The sequence below is a fragment of the Penicillium argentinense genome, assembly GCF_028826775.1.
Source record: "Penicillium argentinense strain IBT 30761 chromosome Unknown utg000005l_segment0_segment0, whole genome shotgun sequence".
Taxonomy (NCBI): domain Eukaryota; kingdom Fungi; phylum Ascomycota; class Eurotiomycetes; order Eurotiales; family Aspergillaceae; genus Penicillium; species Penicillium argentinense.
The window spans coordinates 4,272,006-4,298,071 of NW_026622664.1; the positions used below are offsets into that span (position 1 = coordinate 4,272,006).

Genomic DNA, 26,066 nt, shown 5'->3' on the forward strand with positions numbered 1-26,066 from the left:
ATTCCCAGGAAGCGAAAGCTCACAGAGCTGGATCCTTCCACACAGTCATCAAAACCTCCTGCAAAAGAACAAGTACAAACTTCAATCACCTCCTTTTCCCCCTATCCTCTCTTACATTACGATCTATCAACGCCCAAGCCCGCTTCGGTCCAAGAAGCTAACCGGATTATATCCTCTCCTGTTGCAGAAACCAGCCAACCAGCAACCTCTTATCACTGAGGCGAATTTGCTCAATAGCGATAGCTTCTGACTCGCATTTTTTATCTTTATTATATTCTAGTAATAGCGCTTTTATCTTGCTCGTGTAGAGCAAGATATATGAATTTCCCGAGGAACTTTTTATAGTGACACTGCATTGTATGTGGTTCAGCTTGAGATGCATGCTCCCTGCTGTTATCACGTTGTTCTAGACTCGTACAGCAATACCTAGCTCATCCAGCTCACAATTGCCCATCTAGTTGAATTTACCCGCACAGCAGGAAATGTAAAGGACAACACAAAAGCACCGCCACTGGTAGTGACACATCGGGGGGAGAGAATGCCACAAAATCTTGTTACGATAAGTGCAAGTTCCCAACGTTCAAACAAGGCTAATATACATTCATATTGTAAAACACAGATAAAACCATGCGAAGAGATGCGTATCCAGTGTATAAGGTCATCATCACACAGCCCCAGGTCCGGGACCCTTATGGTTCGATTGATCAAGCAGAAGTTTCGGCTTGATATAATCCTCATCGAGCTGCCTAAACCACGCGGCGTGGTCGCCCGAGGCACCGCCTTGCCACAGATCCCGAAGGGCGTCACGGGCACTGAGGGTTGGCTCACGGCGGGCTGGGGAAACACTTGCGGAGGGGCCTGGGTTCGGCGAGGGGGTGTGCGTTCCTGTGGGGGTTGGGTGTGACGGGGAGCGGCGGAGACGAGATGAGCTGCTTGCTGCGGGTGGCAGGTCGTCGTCTGAGCCGGCGTCTAGGTCTAGGTCGAACTCGTCTGGATGCGCGACTGTTGTCGATTGGTTCTTGCCTGCGGGCGGGAGGCCGAATTCGTCGTCGCTGCCGTTGATGCTGGGGCTATGGCCGTCTACGTTGGCGCCACCGTTTAGCAGAGTTGCTGTGGATGAACGGTCGCGTCGCGATTGTGCGTCCTTTTGGCTGTATGCGGCTGAGTACATCCGCGTGTGGCCGTGAGGCGGGCTAGGTCGCTGGTTGTTGCCAGACGAGTAGCTGTCTGCACGCTGGCCGAGTCCCGCTCGCGAGGATCCACCGAGGCCATCGAGAGGGATGGTGGAGTCGGCGCGAGGGGTGTAGCCCAGTGCTGTGTCGGAGCGTTTGTAGTAGGTACCTCCGTGGGTGACCTCGATATCGAATTCGTCGTCAGAGTCAATTTCTTCAACGACGCCGGTACGGATGCCCATAATCTCGAGCATGCGTGCTGTGGTGCCACCAAAAATGATGACTGTCAACACGACAACGACGAGGACGGTAGCACGCAGCGCAGGCGCATTGACGCCAGTCAGACCGGCCGCCAATGCAACACCGACAGCACCACGCAGACCAGCCCAGAAGAGCATGGCCTGGTAGGCAAAGGGCAGTTCATCGGCGACTTCAACTCCACGGCGGCGAGCTTTGTAGCGGATGAACCAGTTGATGGCCTTTGAGAGCGGGAAAACGGCCAGGTAGCGAGCAAGGCAGATTCCAAAGACTGCCACGAGGATGAAGAGGGGGTTGAATTGCAGGTTGGACTCGACAAAAAGATCCAGTCCCAGGTAGATAAAGATGAAGTTCTCGGAGAGCTGCGCCATGACCTGGAAAAGGTATTTGGTGGTCAACTGCGTGCGGCGCGACATGTTGTAGTATGCATAGTGCTTCAGAGTAATGCCGCAGAACAAGAGGGAGACAATGCCTAGAAAGATATTAGCTTTGAAACTACTGCATATAGGTCAAAACACTCACCTGACAAATGCACGCCGTTGGAGAAGAAATAACTAGCATAGGCAATCAAGACAATGAGACAGCTCTCAATCTTCGGCATGCGGCGGACCAAAGTATACTTGAGACCCAACGCCGTAACAATGCCCACGACGATACCGACCAACATACTGCCGAAGAAAACGAGCAAGAAAAGTCCCGAAGCCTCAAACAGGTTGAGAAAAGTCAAGGAGCCGGCCTCGCTCTCGGCATACTTCTGTGCCGTCTCGAAAAGGACAATAGCAATAGCATCGTTCAGGATCGACTCGCCAAAAATGACCGTATAGAGCTTCGGCTCGACCTTGTAGAGATTGAAAATGGCGAGAATCGTCACTGGATCAGTAGCGGAGAGCGTCGCGCCAACGGAAATAGCCTCCACGAAAGAGATATTCAGTCCGTCTAGCGGGATGCGCGTCCACAGATACAAAACCAAACCCAACACGATGGCCGAGATGAACGTTCCGGCGAAAGCGAATGTGAGGATTGTGCCGATATGGCGGAAAAAATTCGCTTGATGTAATTCATACCCGGAAGCGAGGATAATCGGAGGAAGAAGGAGGTTAAAGAAGAATTGGTAGTCGAAGGCGACGCTATCTTGGAGGTTGGATTTGGGCGTGAGTCGGATGATCAGACCGACGAACATGCCTGGCAGTAAAGGGTCAGAATGATCCATTTGATAGATATCCAGGAACAATGGGAATTTGCCTGCGTCCGCAATGGCTTTTCACATACCCGCAAAGATGGAGAGCACGGTCTCGTGCACAGCTTGGATCTTCTTCTGCTGCAGGATGTAGCTCGTGAAGAGGGCGAACATCAGTAGCATGATCATGATGAACAGTGCCCAGGAACTGGTAATCTCCTTCGAGCCCGCTTCCGGCGCATCTGTATCCCACCGCCATATGTTAGTTCGCCACGTCGGGAGAGCCTCCAAAAGAGAGGGAGGGGGTTGGCTGGTGAACGCGTACCATCGGGATCAGTGTCTTCCGCCGCTCGCCCTGGAACAAGAACAAGAACGTTAGAATCTATCTCAGACCAAAGAAGCCAGCGCCTGACTCCGAGTGTGCACATACTTAACAGGGCGAAGGCGGCATCGCCCATCAGTTGACTGGCCATCGCGACTCGATCAGGGACCTTCGAGGGCGGGTGTTGACACCTGGCAAGTAACTCCGGCGCAAAGAAGCCAGGACCAGGCGCGCATAATCCGGTAGCCAGAATTCAGCGAGGAAGGAGGGCCGATGCTGGGGTTGGAAGACTTTTGAGGTTCTTGGAGTTGCATCCGCGGACTTCGCTGGAGGGACAGATCGGCTGGATGCGGTCTGGTATACGAGCGAACGGGACAGATACGAGAGGGTCCAGCTTGTGAGGGGCAGCGGGCCATTTGGGCGGGAAATAGTAAGGTTGAATGGCGTATTGGGACGGTATTGTTTGCGTAATTCTGTTATCTGACACGTGGGCACAGCCTGGCCGCGCAACTGCCAAGACGCGGGCTGGCCTGCGATTAAGGGGCGATCGTCATGCATGCCATACTCTCCTGCCTCTAAGTATAGTGTTGCAGAACTCATTGATGCGATCAGATTTCTACATAACTCATCCAAATGGTATTTTACTATGTTGTTGTGTCATATCGCAGTCCTTACATCTAATCTCCAAACGAGGCAGGCCTGGTCTGACCCACCTCACCTTGTACTACATCATCGGTCTGCCCTTGCAGGATATCCTGGGGCCGAAATGAAACCCAATGAAGATCACCGGGAAAGAAGAAAATTCAAGTTGGTTCTGCAAGAAACCGAGATTACCGTGCAGAATCAATGTGCGCCCTCGGCGAGCTTCTTGGTCAACCATGCCGCACCGAGCGCAGCACATCCGCCGAACCGGAGAACCCATCCCACGCTATCATCCCACGGCTCTCCCCTAGGCTTCTGGGCAGCTTTGAAAATCGCACTGCAGATGAGACTGGAGAAAATCTGTGGGAATGAAATTGCCACATTATGTAGACCCAAGATGATGCCGGCTTGTGCATTGTTTTGCTCTTCTGGCGCAGGCTTCGACTGGCCGTTTTCGAGGTCATGGTCGTATCCACCAGTGGTTTCGTGGTGATCGTCATGGTCGTCTTCTGCATCTTCAACAGAGACAGGAGCGTAGGAATTGGATCCACCATTGTGAGAAGTAGAGCTCTGGCCTGCTGGAGGTACTCTTGTCCGACGCAGATTCAATCGTCGAGCGACGTCAATTCGAGCCACTTCAGCAGAGATAAGGGCAAATGGCACCCACAGAGCCACGGCCCAGCAGATTCCAACAAAGCCAATCACGATCGAGCCAGCTGGATAGTAAGAGATGAATATCGTGCTGAACATGCACAGCGCGAAAAAAATATGAGAAGAGAGCCAGACGCGTCGAAGCGTCAATCCCGGTATTTGAAGGCGTGATAGCCACCTCGGCCCTCCGTTCGAGCCGCTGTCCTTACCCGGACCAGCGTCAAGTAGTGGCTCCGCCACCATACCCGAAGGCATAGCCGAAAACGACATTCGTCGCGACTGAACAGGCTCCTCATCTTCCTCTCCATGCGCAGGATCTTCAGAGCTGTGAGACGGACCGCCCACCGAAGATTCAGACACCTGCCCATAAGTAGGCACTACAAATAGCGGAAGGATGATGTTGGCAAGAAAAGAGATGACAGCATAGATGAGCAATGCAAATGTTCCAGTGCGCGTCGCATCCTCCCACGCCTTGTCGATTTGATCCTTAGGCATATCCGGGTGATCCGCAAAGATCGGATTCACATAGAGCTGACCAATATACGTCGTTGAGTAAAACAAGAACGGGAACCAGCCCACCCACGCAGCGACCTGTACTTTACAGACCTGCGCAATTTGCGGCGGCAGGTCACGGATTGATTTGAAGACCTGTCGAAAGAAGGAAATGAGACCGAGACCATCTGTTGCGGGCGGCCCTTCGAGTCGTGGATCCCGCTCCTTGATATAGACGCAGCTAGCTGCCAATGTGATGGTGAGAGAAATCGACGCAATCACGCAGAGGACCTTGAATTGCGTATTCCCCAGGAAGGGCAGGACTTTTGGTAGATCCATGTAGCCAAAAATGTAGCCTAGGATGTTTCCGACGCCTGTCAATCGACTCGCCCAGGCATTTGCGAGTTCCTGTTGGTGGGCGGGACAATTATCCACGATGAATGCTCGGATCCCGGCTTGTACTGTAGAGATGGATTAGCACGACAAGCAAGCAATTGCGAAATCAGGAACAGAACAATACCAGTATTGACGGCGAAATCAAGCCCATACATCACGATGGTCGCAACGATAATAATCATTGTTTTCGTACCATTTGATTCTCGATCGACGCCGAAGATGGATAAGAATCCACCAACGATCTCCCGTACCCATGCCAGAGCTAGTAAGCACACGATCGTTGCGGCACCGCCGATAATCATGAATGGCTTCCGCTTTCCCCATGGTATCCGGCAATTGTCACTGCGGATGCCCACGTAGGGTTGTACCAGCGTTCCCGTCAGGGGTCCGGCGATCCAAACAAAGGCGAGGAGCGATTTGCTCATGCCCAGGGACAAAAGGTAGGGCTGTGAGGATAACCCAGTCAGTAATCCTGCATAGGTCTTTCAAAGAATGCCAAGAAGGCTGATGTTCGACCATTTGATTCGGGGTTGCTTACCGATCCATTAGAGAGTTCCACGGACCAGACTATCTGGAGTCTATATTTGGATTGAGTCAGCAACATGCCAGATTCAAGATGCAGCGAAAAGACAAGGAACAAGGACTTAACTCACCCTCCAATCGAAATCGTCAGTAAAAAGAGATACCAAGCGCTCTTCGACGACTCATGATGATCAACCTCCTCCCTCACAAACTCCACTCGCTCTTCCACATCCACATGCCTCGCCTCCTCCATGAGAGGCGATGTCTCGTCCTTGATTGTACCGCTATTTCCCATAGAACTCCAACTCGCTTCAAATAATCCAGTGTATGGTTTGTTGATGCCGTCAAGTCCGGGGGTGATATGAGATAAAGATGGAAGCGACCCACTACAATCGCGGGGAAGGACAACGCTAAGGTACAGGGGGTACCTTGGGTATACCCTGAGTCACACGGGATAGTACTTGGAGGAATGTGCAAAATCTCAGAATATACAAGGCGGCCTTGAGCGCCTTTGAAGACGAACTTGAGGTTTCAGCAGCGATCGGGCACTGCTGACCAGCTCGACAGGGGTGTTTCTTGTGACGCTCGACAAATCATCAATTGGCGTTACGGGGAGGTGTCCGGGTCATGAGGCCTGGGTCGGGACTGCGGGCATTATGTGGCACTGGACGAGAGAGATGGAAATGGTGTCGAGGCTGCGCCCTGGCTTGAATATTGTGTCTTATTGATAGGAGGTGTGAGGCGTTCAGGCGATCGCTGGCGTTCAGCAGTAGGCGACGTCAGCACACGTGACGATCACGTATTCGGAATCGGCGGCATGATCAATCGACAGCTTCGCGGAGGCGACAGTGACCCCAGACGGGTTTCTAGACATCTGCTTTTTCTTTCTTTCTACTAGTCTACTGACATGGCTTTTGGTTTTTGACGATTTTGTATTCAAGTCAATTCGTTAAGTAGTCTATAATTTACCCAGCCGCGTGAACGGCATCCAAAACCGCCTTCTTCTGAGAAGATACCCGATATTCCAGAAAAAGCGACATACCATGGTCCAGATCTCCTTGGTATGTATGTGACCCTATGTGCCCGTACCAGCCAGACAGATTCGTGACCGCGCCTGATTCGGCACCAAGGACGGCGAAACCATAATACAAGATGCTGTACCTTAACCCAAAGCACAGCCGTGAATCCCAACATAAGCAGGGGGGAAAAAAAAATCAGAACAATCCATGCGAAAGCACTGAGCGCAACGCAAACTATCGCGAGCGTGATTCAAGGACAGAACACTTTGACACAAGACAAAATCTCGAAATGTAAACAAAGTGAAGAAAATTACAAGACAGTAGAGCCGAAGCCAAAGTGCCAGCAAACCACAAACATGAAACGGCGCTAAGCAGAAACTCCCCACAGACCAGCCTCTCACATCTGCTGCTGGAGCATCTGAGGAGCGATCATGTGGGACGCAACCATGTTCGGCATGGCAGATGGAATACTCATTGTGGTAGCCATCGTAGTCATCGGCGGCATGTTGACCATGTGTTCGGGATGCGCGGGCGGAGACGAGTCTTCGCCTTGAGAATCAAAGTCGTTGGCGTCATTCTCTATGTCCTCCTCAGCTGTCAAGGCAGGTTGGCCATCGTGCTGGGCTTCGTGGATACGACGGTGTCTGATGGTGAAAGTTAGCAACGGGAATCGAAAAAGCCACAAGGGCGTGAAGAAGGGCCGGTGTAAGCTTACTGTGCGAGGTTGTCGGAACGCGAAAAGGCTTTGCTGCAGTAGGGGCAGGGGTATGGTCGCTCCTGAGTATGGGTCCTCACGTGCCTACGCGCCCATGTTAGTACCGGCGGCAATTTGAAACATTGTCACATTATGACAGGATGCAGACTGCAGATCCCACATTCAGGGTGGGGGAGACTGCAGGATGCAAAAACAGAATTGATGGCTTACCTCTTAAGGTGTTCTAATCTCTTGAAGAGTCTGCCACAGGATGGGATTGGGCATGAGTGAGACTTTTGAGGGTACGGTCCCAGCTCCATCATGGTCGCACTTCGAGCCCGACGGGCAGGACCAGGGCCTGCCCGATCCGACCGACTAGTGCTGTTTTGAACCGTAGTCTCCAGTGCGGCGCTGGTGGGGAGCGCTGCCAAGTTGTCCGCTTGGTTGCTCAGTGGCACTTGGTGCTGATCAACGGTCTCCTCCAAGTTCTGCAGCGGGGTCCCGTGACGCGAGATCTCCTGAAGCAGGTCCTTTTGCGGGAGCATCGAAGGGTAGGCCCGAGAGTACTCATGAGCGACCTCTTCCCCCTCAGCCACCGGAGCCACGGAGCTCGAAACCGATCGACGGAGGTCACTGGGTCGGTGAGCAGCATAAGTGGGCGGTTGCGGAGCCGGGGTACCATGAGCAGAGCCGTTGGCAGTCCCCGGCATGCTTGAAGCACCCGGAGTGACGGACGGACGGCGCCTGCGCTGCTTGTAGGTCGGGGAGCCCTCGATAACGGAGTACGCGTTGGACGAGAAAGACCGCGAAGCAGACGGGTAGTGACCACTGGCGAAGTTCGACGGAGGCAGCTGCATCATGGGATTGTACGAGGGCGCATTCGACAGGTCCGGAATCGCAGTGTACAAGCCGGTGTCCTCGTTCGCGATGTACGCAGGCTCAGCACTGAGTCCGACCGAGTGCTGCGGGGGAGTCACCGGTTCAAAGGATAGGCCGCGGTTGCTGTAATCCTCGTACTGCGAAGAGACAAAGGAGGGCGCGGGCGAGTACTCGTAGAAGTTCGGCATGGACGAATGGCGCTGGTGGATGCGGGCGACAGGCATTCCGTTGCGATCGTAGTGGATGGGGCCGTAATCCTGCTCACGCTTAATGATACCTTGGACTAGGTTGTTCGTCAGGGGCACTTGTGGCGCGCTGTACATCGTCGGGTGGCCCGATTCGTCCTGGAGCAGCGGGATCGCTGGGGGAGCCATCTGGGGAGGAGGCATTGCGTCAACGGTCCGAACCACGGGGGAACTGGGCTGGCCATATGTCGTACTTGCGTGGGCAGCGAAGGAGGAAGAATTCGCTTGTTGCGCCTTTGTCAACTGCTCGTAGAGGGACTGGGATGAGTCGAATTCGAACGACATTGCGGGCTCGCTGACGGCAACTGTGGTCGCTTCCTGGCCCATCTTCTCACGCTTCAGGTCTCGTTCGAGCGCATCTAGGAAGAGTCGATCGTGGGGCACGCTGTACCAGTAGAACACTTTCTGCTTCTTCTGGGTGCGAATGCAGTTGTTTTTGTACAGGAAATCTAGGAATGCGCTCTTGGGTTCTTCGAGAGTGGCATCGGTGCCGGCCTTGAGATTCCGCAGATCGGAGAAGATGCCCTCCTCGAACTTCTTAGAGTTCTTCACGGGACGACCAAACGCCTGGAATCGGAAAGCAAGACAGCGCACGATGTCGGTACCCGAAATGTGGAATAGGTTGCTCCTACAGGTCATTTACATGTTAGCTTCGGCCTCTTCGGCCTCTTCGCTGCGAAGATCGGCAATTGTTCGGCTCGCTACTAACCAGAGAACACAGGAAACATAGTCGCCCGTGGGGAGGAGAAAACGGCGAATGAGCTGGTCCGGTTGCCAGTCGACGGGAGCCGACAAAAGGAAATATTTCACTGCGCTGCTGGTTAATATTGATCCTGCAGATCCGACTCAGTAGGCGGCGTACGGTTATCCACTTGCTGCAACGCGACTTGCGCATCATGCGGCAGGCTCTGCTGCGCTTCCTGTGATAGCATGAAAGTTTCCGGTTTCTGCGGAGGAGGCATCGGAGCCCCCGGTTGAGGATACATGGTTTCCACGCGCTATTCTGGGGATTTTTTTATTAGTAGTCGGTCGGGAAGAGGCAGCTAGATAAGAGCTGTTTGCAAACAAAGAAAGACCGGAGGCATAAGACAAGGGCGAGGTCATCGGGATCCTGACTCTGCCTGAGACACTTCGAAGAGACCACAGCAAACTCACCAACTGATTTCGATCGCAAATAGGGATCAGATTAGACGAAAGCGCGCAACGAGTCGTACAAACAGACGAAAGCGGGATCGTGCGACTGGAATATGGTAGGAGACACTATTGGATACGGTGGACGAGCGATGGGACGCGACTACCGATTCGTGATGCGTTGAGAGTGAAGAGGAGCCAGCCTCGTGTGCTTTTTTCCGAACGCAACAAAGAGAAAGACAAGAAAGAGAGTTGTCAGAGATTGTGGACCAGCCGGCAGCCTCTGTGGAATTCGCACAGCGGAAAGAAGAAACGAAGGTGAGAGAATTCTCGACAGAGTAGGATGAGGAGGGAAGAAGGGGAGGGGGGAGAAGATACACAACGTCAGCCTCTAAGAATAAGTGCTCGCGCTGCATAGCAGTAGGAAGCGCCCGGTGGGTATTGACCGTTGGGACGGGTAAGAAGTGTAAGTTACGGCCATCCCTTGCACCAATCTGCAGTTAATGGACACCAATACTGAGTAATCCGCCATACGTGACCATACCGTTCCCTGTACCTTCCGTACCACAAGGCCCACTGGGGCCGAAGTGGATCGCTCGCTCGGTGGACACCTCCAGTGGAAAACAATGCATGCTATTCGTTTTCGTCTCTTTGCTTGCCCAAAGAGAGATGTTCCTTGCAGCACTCAACCGGGCCTCAGTCCTCGGGCTAGCCAGCCTGATTCGATGCATCCATACGCCACCACTTAGGTGGCCAGACTGCAGGACGTCTGTGCATATGGAGGGGATCACTTCCTCGTTTCGCCGGCCAAAGTGACCAGGGTGCCGCTGCGAGGCCAACGGGAACGAGCCGGTGGAGTCCCCGACGGCCTCGCCAAGGCCTCGCGCGCAGGTCAAACTGGCGCTGGGACTTGAAGCACCCGCTGGCTGGTGTTTCAGAGTCTCAGTGGGCGCTTACATGCAGCCATTGAAACGGGATTGCCCCGTCCCACTCCCAGCACTAACCTCGCCCTCAGCCCAATCCCCGTTTCTGCTATTACTCCGATATCCCTCGACCGTGCTCCTGTGTCTAAACGGCTGTGGCTGGAGCTGATCGCTTCCGGCTATCCCGACCGTGGAGGCATCCCGGTCTAGTGCACGACACATCAGAACCGACGAGTCGAAACGGGGATCCCCGGTACACTACCAGTCATCGTGCATGCAGTTGTGCAGTGTACTCAGTAGCATGAAAGAATGGATCTTTCCCTTGGTACATTAGTCAAATGGAGGACCTTGAGGGTATAGCATGCCCCTATCGCGGACCCAAATTTCATCCGGGAAATTGATCCCTGACTCCCGGACGCCATGGTCTGGAGTGCATGCAGAACAACCCTCCCGTACAATGCCACTGCCGATTGTCTGCCGGACGAAGTACTGGCCTCCCCTGCGATTTCCTTTTCTTCTTGGACTTGACTACTCGTCCATTTCGTTTCTCCCACGCCATTCGCCACGGTGCCTGGTACCTGGTCCCTGATTCACCCGCACCGTTTTATCCGTTATGTCATATATACAGATCAGCAGTTCTAGACTGACCAGCAGGACCTGCCCGTCTGCGCGGCCGTGGTTGCGAGGCTGAAAACCAAACAAAATGCAAAAGCTTGGCAAGCAATCAGCAGCGCCAAGGTCCAGAACATTACCACACCCACATGACCTCGGCGAAACTTTTTTGCGATTATCAGCCGGGTACCTGAATTTCGCCCAAAAAAAGGAGTCGGCCCCGAGTATGGGTTTCTGCTTTTTGGTTTATCCTCGCCTCGGCCGATCTACAAGCGTACCACCCCTCTCACCCCCTCAAACTGGATCGCGCGCCCATTATATGAAGTTAAGGTTGTCGCATCATCGTGTCTCATCCTCCAACATGACGATCGCCGGACGGACTCCGGATTTTCTGCGGACCGCGCTGCTGTAGGGCTATGCGAGCATCGTGCCGAACGACATGTCTTACTCTCTTTCGCGGCAGAATGAACTAGATCGCAGTCCATTGCCTAACCAAGCAAGTCAATGGGGGGCGGGAAAGGGGGAACCTTCTCCAGACTCCTCTTCCTGAGAGACTAAGAGTGTTGGGCCGTGTGAGCAGCGCAGAAAATAGGAATAGACTCCCGATCGAGGTTTCAACTCGGTGGACATGCTCGACAACCCCCTGGGCGAACACGGCTAACAACTCGGACGGGTGGAGAGCACAGGGCAGCACACGCTTCGTGCTGGGTTTGATCGTCCCTCCTGAAACGATCTAGAAGTTCTAGCACTGAGCGTTGTCGAGAGAGAGCGTGGGGCCTGGCTTCGGTCTGCTCGTATAGAAGGTGGCTGGGATTACTGCGGAGCTTTCAACCGGCCTCAGGGTGAGGTCTGCAACACACCAGATGGGGAAACTCTCTACGTAGTACTGGCAAAACCCGATGCCAGTCGATCCCTGCAGAAAATAAACAGGGATGATCTTTCCTTGCGCAAATATCTGGGCCTGGAGAAATGATGCCGGGGCTCAAGATCCGGGCCGGGAGAAGGTTTGCCGGGCGTTTCCGTCTTGCATATGGGCATGATCTTCTGCCCTGATCTTCAGTGGGGTGACATTGGATTTGCGAAAAAGGCACGATGCTGCATAAGCGGTCTATGGACTGAGAAGTGGGCCGAATCCAGGAACGACTTGACTGTAGGGTAGTTTGTTTTTGGGGGGTTCCATGGATCACGAGGCCCGCGAGGCTAGTGGATGCTTCTAAACCACATTTTGGAATATCTCCGCTCTGCTCTTGATATACGCACCTCCATCTCTTAGTTAAAAGTATATTGATTCTTACCGCATGGTCCACCCTCTTCGTGGTGGTCCCCTCGCGCAAGGGTTCAGGTCAACAATGCCGACAAGATCTTTGGACGATAACCCCCATCGGTCAAACTTGGGATGTATTTTGTAAACAAAGTTCAGTCCGCGTGTTTCCGGTGTTTCTGTAGGTGTTCACTTTCAGACACGGTTTCCGATACAGCACCCTCCGTATCCACCAGGAACCAAACCATAGCCACTGTCCGAGCCTCATCGACTTCATTTTTCGGGTATTTTGCTCTACTTCTTACAACCGGTGGAAGCCTTGGCCTCGTGGGTTCGCATGTGGTGGGCACGTCAGCGGAACATGGACGTAAGAGATCCAAGAATAGCCGAGGGCTTGAAGCTTTGAAGATTTTTTTTTTCTTGTATTTTTTGTTCAGTTCGTCATTTGTCATTGTTATTGGTCCTTTGTTGAAGAACAATGAGGTCACTCGGTTCTTCCGAGTGGCAAAAGCTATGTACAGATCTGGGTGAATTGGTATCAGACTGAGTCAATGCTTTCCGTCCTTTTTTCCATCGTGGCTTCTTTCATGAACGGGCTCCGAGCTCGGATCTCTTTGCCCCATATCACAAAGAGAATCGGCGCCAGAGATAACCCGAACGAGATAAATGCCAGCACGGTACTAGCCCAGTTGAAGCCAAGAGTCGAATACAGACTCATGGCCGCCAGGGGTAGAAAGCCCGAGAACGTATTCTCACCGGCAACCATGATGCCGACAGCGGAGGCTGCGTACTTGCTGTAAGCGTCGACGACGTAGTCCGAGATTCCGGTCACCACAATGACGCCGCCGGCGCCGACCATGGCCAGGCCCACGGCCGGTGCGATCCAGGGGAGACTTGGATAGGACGTCCAGGCGTAAGTGAACATTCCACCCGAGAGTCCAAACATTCCACCCACGATAGCAAGATATAGTCTTGCCTCGGGGATGGGGGTGCCGGGGACTTCTGTATTTCTTGAGGCAGAGGTGAAGTATAGTTTGCCGGAGAACAGCGTTCCCACCCAGCCCAGGATCTCACCGATGACAATTGCAGCCTGGACATAGCCTGCTTGTGCGGGTGTCCAGCCATATAGTCCTGTAAAGACCTGCTCAACTGACTGTGTAAACAAATACAGGGTACCAACGGTGAACCCGGACCACAGTGTTGAGACGAAGACGACAGACTCAGTGAAGAAGAGGATAATAGGTCTCGTGGCGCTTCGAACGACAATCATCAGCATCGAATTTCCCTCGCTGTCGATTTCATGTTGCGAATATGCCCGAACTCCATCCTCCCTCAACGCCTTTGCCCGTTGTCCTAGAATCGCAGTACCGCGGCACTCCTTAAACATGAAGTAATACATGGGCAGCAGCGCGCCGCACCAGATCAGCTGCAGGTACCCGATCCATCTCCATGAGAGGTAGTGGTAGATGGGCGCTCCGATAACAGGTCCGATACTGCTTCCGGCGAGGTAGGTGACGATATACAGACTAACTGGGATATTACGCGCCTTCTCCGTCTCCCAAACATTCCCGATGACCGTGGCCGAAGTGTTTGCGAGAATCGAGACACAGCCGCCAGCAAAAAATCGAGTAACAATCAATGTGGCGAAATTCTGGGCCAGCGCCTGGGGGATGATAAAACAGAGAAACGCCACATACGTGATGAGGAAGACCCATCTGACGCCAAAGTCCTCCATCAGCGGAAGAATAAGGAGCGAGGAGACGCTGCCACCGACGGCCCAGGATGTTACTGGCCAATACGAGTGCGGGAACGAGGCATCGGAGATATTGAATTCCTCGTTGATCGCTTCATGGGCAACGGTGATAATCGTGCCATTCATCATGGTGATGAACGTCGTGAACGCCGCGACGGCCGTCAGGGTCCATTTCTGCTTGGGAGACCAGTTGTACGGGTTTCCGGGATCTTTGTCTCCGTCCCAGGACACGACCGTGATATCGCTGGCTGAGGTATGGTGTTCTTGTGCGGATGTTAGCTTGCGACCGCAATCATCTCCGGAATGCAGGTGGTTCATACCGAGCGCCTGATCGTCGTGGCCGGAGACATCGCCACGTGCAAAGACCATAATTCTCCGACGCCTCGCGGGAAGCGTGTCGAACTCCAGAAATCGCTCTTTCCCTCTGGGATGGTCCTTGACATCCCCTCCGACTGGTGTAATCAAATCCTGTGGCTATGGCTGCTACGACCTGCCGAGTGCGGAGATGCCCAGAATGACCTTACTCTTCCGGTCTTGGTAATGTCGCCGCCGAGAGATGTATAGATGCCGCCGAGAACACCAAGACACACGCCAAGCAGATCGCTGGAGTCAAGCAGAGACAAGCCTCCTCAGCTTAAATACCCGTGAAGCAAACGAAAGAATTTTTTCCTTTCGGTGCAGCCCATGTGCCGCCGCAACAAGAAGTCGGTCCCAATGGGAGCGAATCCACCCTCTCCAGATAATGACTCGTTTCGGACTAGTGCGGATGGACCCCAAAAGACTCTTTAGGTCAGCGACGTCCGCTGGTTCGTCGGGGCTGTCGGACTAGTCGATCATGGCGATTGCTTTTAGGGAATTCGATTTGCTAAATGATTAGTGAGGCGTGCAACCCCGCGTATGCCTCGTGCGAGATCGTGATCTTGCAGGATCGTATCTATCGCGGTGCGTATATTGTAGCCGCGTGGCACCAATTGAGTCAGCAATGAATAATAGAATACGGATCACTGGCCTCGGACCCTGCCGAGGTGCGACTTGTGTACGGCACGAAATTCTAGACCTGACGAGTTTTGATCTCTGTCTTAATGGCTGCGGGTCGGGAATAGGTTGCTAGATAGGGATAGTTTATTGTCCTCCGCTGGTACGACAAGAGAATCCGAACCTCCAAGCTTATCTATACACAGATGTATATCAATTTATTCACAGCACAGCATCACATTGTCGACTTCGTGTGATGTTAATACGGACGCCGCAGGCTGTTTGGTCGGTCTGGATTGAACAAATCGAGAGAATGATCTCTCTAGAAAGTTGACGATACGCTCATCGCGAAAATCATTTCCCAATGGTACCTTGGGGCTTTTTCAAGAATGCAGCAAGCAGGATGTACCATCAGAAAAATCTTTCTTTCTTATTTTTGATACCTTATTCCTGGCGTTTTCCGATTTTCCAGCACATCTCGCCAAGATGATATGTTCCCGCCATTTTCTAGGGATTATATTGTCTCTGCTGGCCTTGTTTTTGCTGTTTCTGTACTTGTTTGCCGGTGGCACTCGACATTTTCTACCGAATGTGACTATTTTAAAGGTTTGTTGTCATACCAAACTTGGGGATCATTTGTTGTCCCGCTAAGTTATCTTCTAGATCAACACATCGCACTTATCTTCAGAAAATGTCCCCGGCTTCTTCAACATATATCTGATGTCCTATTGCTACGGCTTCGAAAAACAATTCGTGGTCGACGAAACCACAAACGTAACGACAATACAGAGCACAATCACCACATGCTCAGATCTCGATCCTTTGTCACTCTTTGATCCCGGCCAAGCCATCTCAGCGTAATCGGAAAAGATAAAGATCTTTCAGAACTAGACTGGACTAGTCATGTGAGCGATGACTTCGTCGCTCTTGCTCCAACAAATCACATTATGGCCATTTTCTTCATACTGGGTACATGTACTGTCGCGTTATCGGTTCTTCTCCGTCTGGGCAGAGTTCGCTATGATAAACGACCTAGGGGGTCTTCCATCCCCTTGGTACTGCCGAACCACCGCCAAGCTATGCAAGCAGACCAAAACCAAACTCCTCTTCGGATTTACCTCCTTCCAGGTTACAGCTAGGAATCTTCATAGTAAGCTATTAGACATAGACTTCATGTATACTCTGCGCTAACCCATTGACAAAGATGCTAGCACCCTTTTCCTACTCGCTGCTTCCGTCATTGCGAACATGATCTCCACACAATTCGTTTCTCTACTCTCAAAGAGCGGAAGTCCCAGTATCTCGGCTAACGTCCAAAGCAACTTCCTGGGGTTGGCATGGACTGCTGTCGCTATTCAGACTTTGCTTACAAGCGATGCAATCTTCGCACTTATACGCTACCGAGCTCGACATTGTCACTGCGATTGGGAAGAATTGTCGACAGCCCCGGCGACTGAAAATTAAAGGTTTTTTTCCCGGGTATGACTGGCAGGAAGTTTGTGGGATTGCTGTTGGATAAATTATACGATGCTGGGCTTGGCATTTGAATTCTGTGACTTTTGGAATTTGTTAATTTTTAGATGCCGATTCAATTATTGGCTATTGTGTTTTTGGGCTGCGCATACGGAAAAGCGACCGACTATGAGCTTAACGGCATCAACCGCATTTGGATATAGAATGAGAACAATGAATGAACGGGGGAAAAGCTTGATATCATATTTCTGAAATGCATCATAGCACCGCGTCGCCCCAAGAGGTTAATGCAAGATGACCAAAGATCCTTGATCTGTTAAGCTCAATAACCATACTGGTGCTTGTTGTTGAGATCGGCTACGACGAAGCACTGAATATTGAATGAGGGCCTGCTAGACAAATCCACCTTAATGGGATTGACAGAACTTGACTTGACTGTATCAAACTGTCTACATGCGATTCGGGGGGTATTTATCCCTGAACGGGCGGCAAGCCCCTGACAGTAGTAAACCCCTCATAATCAGTCTCGATCGGTATTCTTCCATAAAGATCCCCTGAATGTAGAATATAATGGCGGCAAGAGCGCTTGAAGTGCATATCAAGCTCAGTGCCTCCGGTTTCCCTGGACACGCATGCCGACAGAAGTTGGGAATGAGGCATCAATTCGGTGCCTTATCCTGGAACCTCAACTCTTGTCACATCCATGAATATATATAATGAAGTAAATTTGGCTATTTCCCGAAGAAGATTCCAAGGAAAGTAAAACACAGGTTATTAGACCGGGCATGAGTTTACCTAGCGATTGAACTCTTTGGCATTGGCCTCGATATCCAAACCAACAATTCCGGAACCGATCTTGGAAGCTGCGCATGTACGGCTGCGCCACACCGCATCAGGGCAGTGCCACAAATGAAGCCCCAACTCATGTGACTCATGTAGTCAGCCTCTCACGCTACAGGCGCTTATTTTGAAGATCTTCTTGATTCTGCGTCGGGTGTGTCTCTTTCTGCAAAAAATAAATATTCAGCTGGGTACCAGCTCCAACCGTGCCGACCACTTTTCACGTGTTGACAATCAAGTGTTGACAAATTTGGGAAGCACTCGTGTGACACTATCTCCTCACGTGCACCATGCCACCTGACTCGACGCGTCTCTTAACTGGTTTCAGTGATTCGATTACGCGTGAGCATTTTGCTGACTCTACTATTGGCACGGTACCTAACGAAGATGGAGTCAACTGGAAATGAAGTCTGCCCGCAGACGCAGCCAGAGATCGATATCTCCATATTTTCATACGGTCATGCAAACGGCCCTCTTGGTTACGAGGAGGCAATAAAGAAGCACACACTTCTAGCATATAATATCCGACACCTACCAAATCCACCTCGCAATCTGCGAATTTGCTCGACGGGACTATCGCGACGGCTCCAGAAAGAATTTCTTAATAATGATGCTGTGCAATCAATGCTAGGAATAGTGGAGAGGGATGTTTTGGATACAATCGAAGGGAAAATCCAAGGGGGTGAAAAGTCGAATCTATCTGTCGTTGTGACAGTATGCTGCGAGGAAGGTCGGCATAGAAGTGTCGCGTTTGTCGAAGAGTTGGCTCGACGCCTCGCATCATTCAAGGACGGAGATAACTCGGATATTTCGTGGAGGATGTGTTCCCAGGTGACACATCGAGATATTGAAAATTCTCAATCGCCAACGCTAGATCTACCTGCACCGACGACTCGAAAGATGCAGACAAAAGATCGCCAGAAGGGTAGACGAGGAAAGGCTCGCGAAATGGCAAGTGTTATTGACAGTTGATAAGCCAAAGAATACAATTTAGCCCTTTTAAACTTTATTTTCCGAACTACTTTTCAAGGTTGTTAAACTCCACCCCCTTCGTCTCAGACCACACTCATCGTGACATCTCCTAGATACACAATAAGTGCCCTGTTCAAGCATGGATGGTGCGAACCTCGGTGGTATCACCTTGATATATCACCTCGACCATGGTCTTGTCAATTTAAAGCTGGATTCTACCAACTGCCGTGCTCCTTGCCCAGCAACCTACCAGACCATCTACCCGATAACATAGGGGATCGGGTTTCTGGTTAGCTACCCTGGAAACTGATGCATCAAAGTCCAGGGAAGATAGGAAATCCTGGCCCACAGAGTAGAAATTATATGCGTTTTCTATTCATGCGGTCTGGGAATAGACACTAGAAAGGTTATGGAGGCAGCGTGGTCAAGATAAAAAGGATGTGGTTGTATGAGTTCCCCCTTTTAATCCCTATCGAGAGGTAGAGGTAACTTGGGACTCTCCTAGAGATGCGCACTGGGAGCAGAGTCCCCAGGCATCAAGGTTGACTGACTGGACGTGGAAGCTTCCCTAGGACTTACATTGAACTTGACGCCTGCCGCAACTTCCTACTTTCCCATTGTTTACACTACCAGTGAGATTCCACGAGTGTCCATCTGCGCCCACTCAGCTGTCGGTGCTCTTTTGTTGAACGTGGCCAACCCAAGATGTCAACGGCTGCAGGAAAAGCAGCAACCAACCCAAACCTTTCAAGGCAGCCGTCGACTATCCCCAGGTAAACATCCTCCCCACTTAGGTACTGAACTCGATCCACGCAACAAACTTCATCACTCTCAAGTCTGTCTCTACACTTACCGCCGTACTTCTACTCTTCGCTTCAGCGATCGCGATCACCATGTCACGAAACACGCAGAGCGAAGCGACTCGAAAGCGCAAGAGGACTCGTACTGGAGACGAAGTCGTCGTCGCCGTCGAAATACCCAACACTCCATACCAGCAAACCCCGACCCGAGCTACCCTCAGCCCCAGCCCTTCGACTCCCTCCCCGCTGCGAACTATTCGCAACGGCTCATCGTCGCCACCTCCCTCACCCATTTCTTCGTTCCTCCAAAACAATACCGAGTCTACGAAGACTACAGGAGTCCCCACCAAGAAGCAGTACCATCCTGTCCCAACGGACTTCCCCCGGGGTCCCGATCTAGCTCTCACTGTTAACCAGCTTCGGCAAGCCTTCTACTTCTCGCCCGAAGACCGACACGACATCGACCCAGAAGGAAAGATCTGGCACCGCAATCACGGTGCCATCCTTCGACGCAAGTGGGATGAACATATCTTCGAGAGATCGAGTGAGGTGGACCCCGAGCTCGAGGGAACACCATATGGCTTGCCGGTGTGGGTGATGCGGAGCAATCTGGGTGCCAACTGGATTGATCGCGCGATGGAATTCGAAAACCCAATGGAGTCGGATCCTGAGAGCTCGCTTGCCCCAGACGACTCTTTTGAGTCGTTGCTCCTTGCTCCGAGTGGCTCTGCCCCAACGGAGACTCAGAAGATGTTCCGTAGCGTCCCAGCCGACTTTCCTCGCGGCCACAACTTGGAACTCACGCCCGATGAATTGCGCAAGGAATCTACTTAGCTCCGAAGGATAGGCAAATGATCGACCCCGACGCGAATTTCTGGTCACGAGGTAGTCATGGGGCTCTCAAAAGCAAGTGGTGGAATAGTCTCCTTCAATCACCGGGCGAAGTGAACTCCAGCAGCGACAAGACAGTTCTCAAAGTGCCAAGATGGGTTATGCAGAGCAACATCGGCTCTAGAGCGACGGAACGTGCGATGCGTTCACGGAATATTGTTGATTCTAAGCCAAGCGTAACAGTCAAAATCAGACCAACCGTTATTCTTGTGCCAGCAAACTTCCCGCGAGGCACGAATCTGAGATTGACCCATGACGAACTTGGGAAGGCATTCTATTTTTCGCCAAAGGACCGACACGAGATCGATTCAGACAGTGTATACTGGGGAGGAGGTGGCAGGGCACATCTCAAATGCAAATGGTGGAAGCTTCTCTTCGAACAAACGGATGAGTTGGAGCGAGAACCAAGAACGCAGGATAAGTTTCCTGAGTGGGTGATCCGCAGCAACCTTGGAGGTAAATAGAGAAATATAAGAGAGCGATTTATAAAACTCGAAGGATTTAATTCTAAGGAATCACAGCATCATGTGCCGAACCCAAATAACCCCCCCCCCCCCCCCCTCCCGGGGGGCTCCGAAGCCATTCCACTCGGTTCCGCCCAGTTTCCCTTGCGGACACGATTTGAGTTTGACCCCAGCCGAGCTTGGGCAAGCATTCCATTTCTCGCCAAAAAACCGTCATTTAATTGATCTTGACCACTTATTTTTGGGGTCGAGGTCCTAAGGCTCATCTCAAAACAGAGTAGTGGGAGTATCTTTTTCAAAGATCCAATGAACCGCAGCTCGAAGCTGGAATGTTGTATGCTTGCCAAACTGGGTAGAAAGTAGATTGGAAATGCGTTGAACTTCGAGAATCCCTTTAAATATGACAGTCTTGGAAGAGAAAGGAAAAGTGGATGCCTGTCCCCGATGACTGAAAGCCAACATGGTCAGTTTCAGTCCTCGCCAAATTAAGAAGACTCTTACTCCGACGAAGAAGAGAATGAGGATGAAGAGGATACCTGCTATTCTCTGATCGCAATTCAGAGACATCATAGCGAGTGGATACTTCAGGGGAGAAAATAAAGCTGCAGGCCCAATGTGTATCATGCGGATATCTAGTGCGGAAGGAGATATTACTACGAGTGTCGACTGCTGTTCGTCATTTAAGGCTTACGTTCTTCGGTAGGATTGTTTCTGTGTTCAATGGATCCATTCGAGATTTAAAAGCGAATGAATCTGTTGTCACACTAAGAATCTCCGGGAAGTTCTTCCAACACTTGTTAGATTCTAGGCACGTTGCCTTCTGATTAGGACTCGATCACGATACCGCATGGGCGCACTTTCAGACACCTATTTTCATTTCAGTAATCTATACCTCTCTCAATCATCAAATCGGTCTTATGAAAGGTCACCTTATATAAATAACTACCCATCATCTGGTACAGTCGATGGGACATGGATTATTTTCGTATTTCTAGTGTTTCTTTTGTCGTTGTTGGATCAGCCATAAATTGGAAAGAACACTTGAGAAGGCATTAAAACATTGAATGGGCGGAAACACTATAGGAAATATTGTGAGCTCTGCCCGTTACCTAATTTATAACTTCCTTCCGTATGGCTGTATCTTGGGTGGCATGTTCTCAGCTGCGTTCACATTAACCGCTGCCGGCAGCTACTAGTAGGCACTAATGAGGAATGAATAAGCAAGCGAATACCTGTGTAACAATAGACGCAAGTCCAGAACCAAGTTCTATTTCCAGGACGGCCGGAAATGGACAGTAGGGGTTTGGTCACTACCCGCCTCTAAAATAGTGTTTATATCATAGGTTCGCCACCACGAATACCTTCCCATGTCCATGGGGCGATCCCCCGCACCTAGCCATAAAGAGTCGAAGCCTTTCTCTCGATACTCCCCAAAATACACAAATTCTCTCATAACATCACAAACGCACAGAATTTTGCGCTGTACAAATTTTCACCTCAATCACCCTTGAACAACCCACGAATCTGTCCAAAATGGTCGGCACAACTGTCGATAATAATCCGCTTGATCCCACCTCCGTTCAAAAGCGCACATCGATCGACGGGAACGATGGGACTGAACAGAAGGATTCCTCCGGGCGAAGAATGAGTGATTTGGAGGTTATCATCCAACGAAGCCAGAATGTCGCACCGTATGTCTACAGATACCAGAGCAATTTATTGGCCCCCTCCAGCTTTCTGACGTTGCTTTCATAGCTCCTCCCAATCTATCTGTGCTGAGCTCGCCCACGAGCATGCTGTTGAAGACCTTCACAAGGTCACCGATCATATGTCGGAGGAGAATAACCCAGCTAAAGGTACGACACTTCCCCCACAGGATGCAAATACTCAAGCTGTGAATGAGCTAACAGAATTGCGGAAAGGGCCTTTCTTTCCCCAGATCTATCCCCAGCACACCACCGAGCCAGACCTGGAAGACTAAATTGGAATGATCATTTCGGCGAGGTCCACTTCTATCTGCTGGGCTTGTGGAGCAGACTATTGTGAAATATTTTGATGTATACTGAAATTTTCGGGCTTGTATATCAGAAACTACAAAATATAGCGTGTTTGAAATGAAATTTGTCACGAAGACTGCGATCGCGCGGCGCGGGTGGTGATGTCACCGTGATGCTTCACCCCGCATGAACTTTGTCCCCGGGATTGACATCATCGGGCCACACCTTAATACGTAAAGTTTAAATCTATCATTATGTACTAAATGTTTTCAAGATCTGCCCCGAACCTTTCAGAGAAGACGGATCCCGTGGCATGGTAGATTGGCCGCACGTTGCCTATTCGATCTCGTGGTCCTTGATGGCTGCAGGTTAGCTGCTGCCAGGGGAAAGACATTCTTCGAAAACGGGCGGGTTGTTCGTACCGTGATTGCAGCTGTGATTTTGGCGTGTAAAGGAAGAAGGGGTGAAGGCCAGAAGAGGTGTGAACGGCAAGAGAAACGGAAGGCGAGATATCATCACGGAAGATGGGAGAGAGAGGGACAGGACAGGCGCAGTCAATTTATATCCGTAGAGACACGCGAAAAAACTGAGCGCCCAGAGGGAGGGCAAAACGGGGGCGCTGAAAGTAAGGAAGTGAGAACACGACTATATCCCTTGTGATCGCTATCCTGAGGAATGAACACACCACCTGCTCTCTGCAAGTGAGTGTCATTCTGCCTCGGCCCCGCATTCCAACGTGGCCCAATCCACCTGGGCATCTCGCAGCCTCGAGCCAACTTCCCTTCTCAATGGTTTCGTACCCGAACCCGTTGTGCCTAGCTGAGCGGCGTGAATGCTGTTCTATCATCCCCTTCTTTGCAACCATTTCCCTCCCCACTAATAATCATGGTCCACTGATACGTACTTACAAATTCATCAGCATTCGAATAAATCTCAGTATAATTTTATAAATCTAGATATTCGATCTATTGAGAACGAGAGTTAACATCATACACCTTCTTTCCCCGGAACCAAGTCTGTGCTACGCTCGCCTCGAGCAGCGTTTCCGGCATCCACTGCATATCCACCACCAAGAAGTCCGCACTCAACCCAGCCTTGAGACTTCCCGTCCACGAATCCGCGAACCGCGCATACGCCGCCCCCGTCGTCGCAGCAGTTGCAGCCTCTGCTAGGCTCAAACCGAAATGCGGGTTCACAGTGTTGGTGGTCTCGGGCTCAAGGGCGGAGCGTCTTGTGGTGGCATTATACAGGTTGGGGAAGGGAAAATGGCGTGCAGTGGGAGCGTCCGTTCCAATTGCGAGAGGAGCGCCACCGTCTAGGAACTCCTTGTATGCAAAAGCTCGCTTGCACCGGTCAGGACCGACCAGGCCTGGCCATGCCTTGAAGAGGGATGGGTCAGAATGAACAGGTTGAACAGAGGCGGTGATACCGAGTTGACCCAAACGCTTTGCGTCTTCTGAGGTCGATAATTCGAGATGTTCGATTCGGTGTCGTCGGCCTGGTGTTCCGACATCCGAGAGGACGTTGATTGCTTGGTTTATGGCCCTGTCTCCGATGGCATGGATCGCACACTGCAACTCTGAGTTGTCGGCGCGCTGTACAACTTCTTTCAACATATCTGCTGGCCAGATGGGCTCCACTGGATCGGATTTGCCAGTATATGGCTGCATGAGGGCTGCGGTGCAGCCGTCAACGACGCCGTCGCAAATCAGCTTGATTCCAACAACAGTGAAGCTTGGATCGGTATACTGCTTCTTCAGCTCGATTGCCCTGTCCACATATGTGAAGTTTGCTTTTTGATCATCTGAGAATGGGACAAGCCAGTGGGCCGCAATATGGAAAGGGACAGGCTTGTAACGGCGATATTTATCGAGCAGTTGCCATGTATCTTCATCCATGGCCATGTCTACAACCCCGGTATAGCCAGCCGCAGTATAAGAAGACACGGCGATATCCAAGGCCTTGAGATTATCTTCGGTGGAGTAAAGGCTCTCCACGTACGGCCAAGCGAGGTTTATCAAAGCAGATTCATCGAGAAGGCCAGAAGCTTTTCCATTCTCATCACGATGAATAGTACCACCCGGAAGGTCCGGGGCAGTGTGAGCCTTCATCTCGTCCAGAGCAGCCGAGTTGCACCACATCGAGTGCAGATCAAAGGCGTCAATGAAAATTGGTCGTGGATCGAGATCGTCCAGCATACTTGCAAGAGCGATGCCTTTGGTAGAAGACTGAATCCATCCTCGACACAAGATTCGAGGCGAAGATGGGTTTGCCGTGGCATATGATTTGATGGCGTCTCGGATTTGCTCGAGAGACGTGCATTCAATCAGATTGACTTTGCGCAAAGAATGGCCGTACTGCAGAATGTGTACATGGGCGTCGATAAAGCCCGGGATCACGACACGATTTTCCAGGTCCACAACTGTGGCATCGCTAGGAATCTCGATTCCGCCCAGAGATCCAACGTGAGAAATCTGGCCATTTTTGACAATCATGCCATCGGCAAACTCGCCGCCATTCTGAGCTAGCGCGGGCGCAAAGATGCGACCGTTGCGAAAGACAGAAGCCATATTCAAGATGGAGTTTTGGTCGATGAACCTTGTCAAGAATAAACGTCCACTTGGTACCTTGTCAGCTATTTAATGAAAGACGTGGGGTAATCGGAAGCGATTGAGATCCCGACTGTCTCTAGAAGTTTCCCTAAACGGCTTCTGACAGTGCCTTATAGGAAGATGAATTGGAGAAATGGGGAAATTTGGAGAAGATGTTATAGCTGTTGCAGTTTGAACACGAGGTGAGGAGGAAAGCAGTTGCGACGGGGTGTCACAATGGCGATATTGAAGGCGAAGGCGGAGGCTATGCTGGCTGATTGGTTGGGCGATGGGGCAGCTGAGGGGCGGCGCAATTTGACGCCATTGGCCAGATCCAACCACGAGGGCGAAAGTGTGGGGCCGGCGATTGACACGCGAAACCATGAACATCAATCCCCGCGATTTCATGGTTGCCTATCGCGGCCGAGCTGGGTCAGAGAGGGCTCGGTAAACGTGCTACCGAAGCATGTTTCATCGTCCGAGCTGGTTGAATTACAAGGACATGTACAGACCCCTGGATGGTGAGTTATCGAAACGAACTTTCCTTCGGTCCTCTACAGATTATAGATGACTCTAAACACTTCGGGTTAGCAAAGCTTAGGAGACTGAGGGCCACTCCTCGGCATTGATAAGAAAGCCACATGGATATCTACGACTACCGTACACAGGGCCAAAATGAATTATGTAAATCCCGTTACCCCGGCCTCCCCGACTATCAGAAGGCTATATCCCCGCATTGGATCCCAGGTGCTCAAGCGATGATAACCTTGAATCAAGTCGAATCGATTATTGGCCATTGCTCCAAACTTCCCCTTGTGAAATAGCGCACTCCACCTCTGACTCTTAGATTGACGTTGAATGGTTGCAGATCGTCAGCCTCCAGCCGATGATGATAAGGCAGCGTCAACCCATCC

The 26,066-nt window shown here is 51.4% G+C and overlaps 7 protein-coding genes across 7 annotated transcripts; 2 read left to right on the forward strand and 5 right to left on the reverse strand.

Annotated features, from left to right (window-relative positions):
- Positions 1-664: 664 nt before the first annotated feature.
- Positions 665-3,080, reverse strand: N7532_006387 (bifunctional K:H/Na:H antiporter NHX1; the record flags this gene model as incomplete). The annotated part of the gene is made up of 5 exons (XM_056618881.1): positions 665-1,902; positions 1,953-2,612; positions 2,700-2,849; positions 2,933-2,962; positions 3,038-3,080. 5 exons carry the CDS (start codon positions 3,078-3,080, stop codon positions 665-667), a joined length of 2,121 nt encoding a protein of 706 aa, XP_056475040.1.
- Positions 3,081-3,772: 692 nt separating this feature from the next.
- Positions 3,773-5,927, reverse strand: N7532_006388 (putative sucrose transporter; the record flags this gene model as incomplete). Its single annotated transcript, XM_056618882.1, has 4 exons — positions 3,773-5,175; positions 5,235-5,556; positions 5,649-5,688; positions 5,764-5,927. 4 exons carry the CDS (start codon positions 5,925-5,927, stop codon positions 3,773-3,775), a joined length of 1,929 nt encoding a protein of 642 aa, XP_056475041.1.
- Positions 5,928-7,048: 1,121 nt separating this feature from the next.
- On the reverse strand, positions 7,049-9,455 carry steA (sexual development transcription factor SteA; the record flags this gene model as incomplete). Its single annotated transcript, XM_056618883.1, has 5 exons — positions 7,049-7,295; positions 7,367-7,450; positions 7,577-9,097; positions 9,179-9,278; positions 9,332-9,455. The coding sequence occupies 5 exons, from the start codon at positions 9,453-9,455 to the stop codon at positions 7,049-7,051; spliced, it is 2,076 nt and encodes a 691-aa protein (XP_056475042.1).
- Positions 9,456-12,934: 3,479 nt separating this feature from the next.
- Positions 12,935-14,518, reverse strand: N7532_006390 (uncharacterized protein; the record flags this gene model as incomplete). The annotated part of the gene is made up of 1 exon (XM_056618884.1): positions 12,935-14,518. The coding sequence occupies one exon, from the start codon at positions 14,516-14,518 to the stop codon at positions 12,935-12,937; it is 1,584 nt and encodes a 527-aa protein (XP_056475043.1).
- Positions 14,519-19,302: 4,784 nt separating this feature from the next.
- On the forward strand, positions 19,303-20,043 carry N7532_006391 (uncharacterized protein; the record flags this gene model as incomplete). Its single annotated transcript, XM_056618885.1, has 1 exon — positions 19,303-20,043. One exon carries the CDS (start codon positions 19,303-19,305, stop codon positions 20,041-20,043), a length of 741 nt encoding a protein of 246 aa, XP_056475044.1.
- Positions 20,044-22,097: 2,054 nt separating this feature from the next.
- On the forward strand, positions 22,098-22,545 carry N7532_006392 (uncharacterized protein; the record flags this gene model as incomplete). Its single annotated transcript, XM_056618886.1, has 2 exons — positions 22,098-22,255; positions 22,320-22,545. The coding sequence occupies 2 exons, from the start codon at positions 22,098-22,100 to the stop codon at positions 22,543-22,545; spliced, it is 384 nt and encodes a 127-aa protein (XP_056475045.1).
- Positions 22,546-23,526: 981 nt separating this feature from the next.
- Positions 23,527-25,131, reverse strand: N7532_006393 (amidohydrolase; the record flags this gene model as incomplete). The annotated part of the gene is made up of 1 exon (XM_056618887.1): positions 23,527-25,131. The coding sequence occupies one exon, from the start codon at positions 25,129-25,131 to the stop codon at positions 23,527-23,529; it is 1,605 nt and encodes a 534-aa protein (XP_056475046.1).
- Between the last annotated feature and the right edge of the window lie 935 nt (positions 25,132-26,066).